The 7,096-nt window shown below is 38.7% G+C and overlaps 1 protein-coding gene across 1 annotated transcript; it reads right to left on the reverse strand.

The window, feature by feature from the left end:
- Positions 1–1,401: 1,401 nt before the first annotated feature.
- LOC119831875 (potassium/sodium hyperpolarization-activated cyclic nucleotide-gated channel 2-like) lies at positions 1,402–7,030 on the reverse strand. The gene is made up of 4 exons (XM_038355443.1): positions 6,574–7,030; positions 5,925–6,143; positions 4,759–5,023; positions 1,402–4,284 (listed from the first exon to the last, which is right to left on the reverse strand). Exons 1-4 carry the CDS (start codon positions 6,751–6,753, stop codon positions 3,650–3,652), a joined length of 1,299 nt encoding a protein of 432 aa, XP_038211371.1. The 5' UTR covers positions 6,754–7,030; the 3' UTR covers positions 1,402–3,649.
- Between the last annotated feature and the right edge of the window lie 66 nt (positions 7,031–7,096).

Here is a 7,096-nt window from a genome sequence, read left to right on the forward strand (position 1 = left end):
TTTGAACAGTTTGCAGCGATTTTGTGAACGATAATATAATTGAATTAATCTGTGACAAGCAATTAATCAATCTCGATTTTTTTTTAAATACAACATTTATCTTGTTTTCAAAGAATAAAATCTAGAAATAAACTCTTTCATATTGCTATTAATCCATCATGTCTTCACCGCATTCGTCATTTTTCTTGAATCTAAAGGCTATCTGACACTAAACGCGTATCTATTATATATATTATAATCTTGAATTGAAGAAAAACAGAGTAGCTAGTAGGCACTTACTTCGATTTTCTTCTAAATAATCATGAAATCAAATAGTGATATATGAATAATAATTTTCTAACAGAACAGCACGAAAAACTACATTATAAAATATTTAATACTAGCTGCGCCCCGCGGTTTCACCCGCGTTAGTCCGTACCCGTAGGAATATCGGGATAAAAAGTTGCATATATGTTGTCCCAGTTGTCCAGTTATCTACATACCAAATTTCATTGCAACCGGTTCAGTAGTTTTTGCGTGAAAGAGCAACAACACACACAAATCCTTATAAACTTTCTCATTTATAATATTTATTTATTTATTAATCATTTAAAATTATATCTAAATTTATTTCAGCAAAATCCTACAAATATGGAGTAGTTTCCTTTAAAACATTTATTTTGTATTACTTTGATTAGTTGACGCTATTCTGTGGGTTTTTTAGAATAGAGTGAAGTTAATGTTGAGTATAAAAATATATGTAACCAGCTGTAACCCGTGGCGTCTCTCGCGTGGCATCCGGATGACAAGCAGCCTATGTGCTAATAAATACTTGGCGAATATACACTATAATCTGTCTCTGTACCAAATTTATAATATTAGTAGGATATAGAAATGCTGTCATGATCGAAAGTAACTCAAAAGCGATAAATTTTTCGGGTTTTTTTTTAACCAACAATTTGAACAAATTCACTCAGTTTTACGGTACTGTATTAAGGTGCTTTGTAACGACTAAAGAAGTACGAAGACATGGCGCTGTCTGTCTTATAAAGTGAAGTCCCGTGTCCCCTAGTGGGGTATGGGGCAGATGATGTACATCTGTTTCACTGATCGATTTTCTTTACGGACAAGTAGGTGATCAGCCTTCTGTGTCCTGCCAGACCGAGACATTTTTTTTTTGTGCGTCCCCACCGTGAATTGAACCCAGGTTCTACGTTCACGCGTTAACCACTGTACCAAGGAGGCGGTCGATGTCTTATAGTATATACTATAGTAGTGTCGATAGTAGATAATAGTAATGATAGTCTAACAATAATGCATTTTTTTGTGTTTGTTCAGTTGAATACAACATTGTTTGGATTCACAATGCTCAATAATATTTGTTTGTCTTATACAGTATAGGAATATAGTAAAACAACAAAGGGATTTTCATCATTCTTTTAATGCATTTTCTCTAATTTTCTTGACAGCGATGAGCACTTTTGGTGAAAATAGATACCAGAAATCAGTATAATATAATTATAATAATTATACACTAATTAACAGTCCAGATAAAAAAAATCTTGTTTCGTATAGTTTTCTCTGTTATAACCAGCAGCTCAACTTCACAATAAAAATAGATCTCTTCTATAAAATTTATATACTTTACAAAAAGCATCAATGTCAGATAAAACAACAGTAAATAAATGCTTTCGGGGATCAAACGTAATATAATATTACTCTGTAGATAAATTGACTGAACGTCACTCTGCTAAGGTCTCAATTGTATAAATATCTTAAGAGTACATAGTACCTATTGGTGTTAGTCGCCAAAACGGAAAACTAGGCTGCATTCATCTACTAGTAAGCTACTGCGTATTGGTTCGTCATTCATTATCTATATTTTGGCTAAAAAGTCAACATTTGCAAAATTATTTTACAAATTGTTATGATACTATAAGAATAATTAGTCAACGATGAAATGTGCCAAAGATGCGGCGCCGGCGGCGGTCGGCTCAACGACTACTCTACTCTAACCAAGGGAAGTATCGTTGCTGTCATCTAATGTTTCTAGTTATTACAATTTCAAGAAGCACTTGCAAAATGTCTAAGAGCTTACTGCCAATGAAAATATCAGCTAATAAAGGCAGAATTAAATATGTTAAATAGAAAGAAGTATAAGCATCGTCCATGCACAGTTGAGCTATTATATCTTACGCTATGACGTCGAGTATCGCCGAGCCGGCGGCAAGACAGCAGCCTAGCTGCACTATCACAACGTAATTCGTCCGAATTTATTACCGCTCGGGCCTACTTAATCCTACGAAATGATCACTATCGATAATAAATTAATTTTCCTACAATTAAAATAAGGTACCAAGTGTAGTGTGCATCAATTTGTTGCGCAGTACCGCGCGCTCCGGTTTAATTGACTGGACCGCTGACACGTGTCCGTTTATCACTTCTATAAAACAATACACTAAAAGGCGAATCCTCGTACTTACAATATTTACAAAAACCAACGATTCAAGCGCTACTGATTCGAATCTACTTAGGAAACCGAGAGAATTGTATGCCACGAGGCAGATATGACTATGAAATGTTAAAATAAGAAAGCGACGGTGCTACTGAACTGTGAGAGTTTAAAGGTTGTGCGTCAATTGTGCACTGCACGGTGCGTCACCGCGTGTTGCGGTAACACTCGCTCGCCCGCGTATAATAATCTATAAAATTAAATGATTACTCTACTTTTACACTTATATGGTTAGGATTCATTGGGATTACGATATGTGGATAGATGATATTAACAATACTAACAAAAATACCATTTTAATTACCTACATAGAATAAATAAACTTCTAGTAAACCTAGTTGTACGTGTGTTTGTTTTGAACCAACCGTTTATTTTTTATTGTATTTTTCTTAATGTTAAATAAATAAAATTGTTTTTAAGTTAAAATATTGTTGGGAAAACAGGACACGTACAATATAAAAGTATTCTTAAATACATCTAAAAAATATTTTTGTTACATACGATTGCGATTCTGTGTAAATGCCTAACCGAAAAATATAAAAATAAATTTATATGGCACACGATTATAGTAGGTTATGTGCAAAAATAGGACATGTTACACGACTATCTAAATAAAGCGGGGCGAACGAGTCATCACGCAACTCTACACATCTCTACGCTTCAACGTTTACATAATAAGTAATAATAATAATTATCAACAACTTCAGATATATAATAATCTCCGTTATCGTCTCTACCGGCAACGATAAACTCTGAACGTTCATACGCGAACGAATGTTCCTCAACCGTCAACAATGAAGGTTCACGTACGCCAACAAAGCATAAAATAGTGATATCTTTACATTTCAGTCTAGTCTACATAATTTTCTCTTTAGTGGCAAGGTATTACTATAAGACTCGATAGTTTCAATATATAACAGTGTCTATATAATCGGAATACGTCGCGTATTCGTCACAGCGTCGATGATATAAAATTTAACCTAAATAAAACAGGAGAATTAAGTATAAGATCACAAAATGAGATTCGGCGGGCGCGTTCGCCCGGCAGAGTCGCAGCTAATACTCGCGTCTACGCTACACCTAGCGAGGCGCCGCGCGCTCGCACTAAGCCTAGTATTGCTATCGGTCGGCCGTCGCGGCCTAGCTGAGGGTGCGGCGTCAGGGGGCGATGCCGGCGTCCGACTTGTGGAAGCTGGCGCCGCCCGCCGCCAGCGGCGGCTGCTGCGCCTGCGCCGAGCTGAAGTCGTGCTCGGACTTGGGCCGCGGCAGCGCCGCCGCCGCCACGCCCAGCCCGGGCAGCGCCACGCCCGCCATGCGGCACGACGCCGCCTGCAGAGGCTGCAGCGCCAGCCCCAGCGAGCGCTCCGACAGGCGCGCCACACTGTCGTCCGACAGGCTCACGTGCTCCGCCTCCGCGGCCAGTGCGTTCACCACGGCGTTGATGGTGTTCCCCTCCGACGTCGTGTCGTCTTCCCGGTGCGCGACGAGGTTGGGATTCTTGCCGATCTTATTTAGACGTTCCGCAGCGACGCTCTCCATTGTGCGGCGCATTAGTGGATATTGGTCAAGTACAGCGTTAAAATGGTCCACTGATAAGGAAAATAGGTTGCAATAAGTCTCGGCGCGGACGGAGGCAACTCGTCGGGCATTTGTCAGTAGACAGATCTCGCCGAAATAAGACCCGTCCGATAGACTGGTCGCTACTTCGCCGTTGGCCATCACTATGTCTACTATGCCTTCTTGAATAAAATACATCTTATTACCGATGGTTCCTTCTTTTATGATAATATCACCTAAAAAGAAGAACAAATAAATGTGGTAAAGTATTTTAAGAATAAAAGATTTATGCTATGAAGTACTGTATATTAAATCAATAGTACATGTATTACGTAGAATGAAGTTGGAAGTATCAATGACTTTAACATAGGAAACTATAAGTGGTTGCTTGCGATCATTTTATTAAAATATAAAACCTTTAAGTACAGTGTACACGCAGTCACACGCAGAGTGAAAATCACATACAAAAACGTGTTCGGATGTATTTAATCCCAAATAATGGTAAAAGAAAAGCAATTATTCCGCCTTTCCATATCACATGCGGAAACATTTTTTACCGTCTCACATATTTATAAAAAAACTAAATGGATTAAACGTGAAATGATTGATAATTAATTAGGGCCAATTAGAAGGATAGGTCCTATAGGCCAGGGGTTTCCCTCAGAAGGAAGTCCCGTGAATAGGGTGAAATCTGAATCTTCAATATTTACCAGGCTGGAAGACTTCATAACGCAATTTAGTGACGACATCAGAAACAAAGTTGGAGTCTGCATTCGCGAAGAAAGGCACGGATGCAACTAGCGACCTGCAGTTGTAGTTGATGACATCTTCACGTAGCTTTTCGCTCAACTCTCCAAGGATCAGTTCCTCGTCGAAGAACTTCCCTTGGTATCGATGCTCGAAGTACTCTGTTATTCGCTGTCGCATCTCACGCGGTAACTTTCGGTATGCCATATATTCTTCAACTTGCTTCACCTGGAAAAAAACGGGATTGTATTAGATACTTAATGATTATAAGATTGCAAAACTATACCTTTGTTATAATACATCGTTGCTGTCACGCTCACACTGTTTTGTAAATATGTAGATACGTGATTGATTGTGCTAAATTATTTTTAATTTAAACCAGAATAATAGCATAACTAATATTATACAATAACATAAATGCTCTGTATACATTCATAAGTATAGTAGTCTTAGTAATGATGGTTTAATTAAGGGTTAAGTTATTCTGGCTTATAATGATTGTATAATGATTAGGCTCTACTTTACACCATTGATGTTAGTTACGAATGAATACGAAATGAAAACTGTCATGAACACTGATGAAATATTGTACTATACATATTAGATTTCTTTTTTGAAACGAAAACAAATTGGACGTATTTTATTAATAAATAAGAAATAAAAGACGTATAGATAAATGAGAGAGCTGCTGTTCTATTTCTGTAGATAATATATTGATATTATAAAACTGTTATACAATGACTGTGCAAAAAAACAAACTATAGTGATTATTATAGGACAATCACTTTTAAACTACGCCCAATTAAATCACCGGTTAATATAATGTGAAAATGATTCCTAAGTGTATGAAAAACGTGATTTGCAACAACAATAACCCACTAACGAACATTCATTCTGTACTCACGTCTAATCTCTGAAACAGGCAATTATGACAGTTAATTAGTTTTTAAACACTATTTATTGGGATGGTAAGATGACTGATTAAATTAATGACTTTTATAAATGGTAATTTAAAGGGTATTTTAATGGGCATCTCATAAATTGTTTAAATTTTATATTTGTTTAAATTTTAATGTGTTCATAACAGCTTTAGTGACATTTAAAAGTGGAAGCTTTGAACAGCGATTACCTTTTCACGATATTGCCTACGCGACGAGTCAAGACTCTGAATCAAGTTTGTTGCGTGACCCAAGAAAAGGGCATAACAGGTAGCACCAGATATCATGGAGAGCATCGTGAGCCACATGTCTGTGAGCGACTGGGGAGGGAAGCGGCCATACCCGATGCAGAGCATGTGGGACATCGCTTTGAAGAGCGCCCATGAATACTGCTCCAGCCAAAAAGCTTCCTGAAAATAAGAGTAGTGCACGTTTAAATTATGTTTAAAACATACGTAGACATAATAAAGACTTTCTGGCACAATGTGGGAGTTAATAACGTTCTTTCAAAATTTCGCAGTTAACAACGTGTTATATTTTAGGATTACGTATACAAAGGAAAAAGGGAAAAAGTAATATGATTATTAAACTTTGATATTTGTATGTCTGTCTTTCTGTCTGCCGTATGTCACCAGACGGTATCTCATGAACCGTGATGTGTATTATAGAACCCTTAGTATCGCGAGCTCGACTCACGCTTGCCCGTTTACATTTTATTGTATTATGCAAATACTCTGATATTTTATGCAAATATCTTCTAATAAAACGAAAAGCTCTTGAATATTAAAACAATTAGCGTTATTTTATTCGGATCAAAATACTCGTAAAAACTAGACTTACTTGCAATTCGTTAATCGCCACCCACGAATTAGGCGGAAATCCTTGAAGCATAGGCACAAGGAATTGAAGGCATCCAGACCAATGACCGATCAATAACATCATGCAGATTAAGTTGAATATCCGCATGAAAACGGACGCCATGTTGAGAAACTGCGGAGGAAATGTCGAGATTAACATCATATATTAAGGGAATGTCGCCTCTAAAGGAAGCCGTGCGGACTGCGCGCGACAAGGACGCTCGAGGTCAAGCATCGCGATGATCATCTACCGATGAATTCGTACACAGTGAGAGAAAAGTATGAACGCGTGAGGCGATTGTCGAGCGAGCATGCTACAGGCGGGCGGAGCGGGCAGATCGCGGGCCCGGAGCCGCCGCGCGGGCTCGCGACCTGCCCGCGGCCCGACGCGCCTCCGCCCGCGCGGCCGCCGGCGGATCGGGGAACGGACACGCCAACGAAAGAGAGGAAGCGAAGCGAACGCAGCGGTGTAAAGGACGCCGGCGGCGCCGAACATGCTAAGCGGG

This window comes from Zerene cesonia, chromosome 14, assembly GCF_012273895.1.
Source record: "Zerene cesonia ecotype Mississippi chromosome 14, Zerene_cesonia_1.1, whole genome shotgun sequence".
Lineage (NCBI taxonomy): Eukaryota > Metazoa > Arthropoda > Insecta > Lepidoptera > Pieridae > Zerene > Zerene cesonia.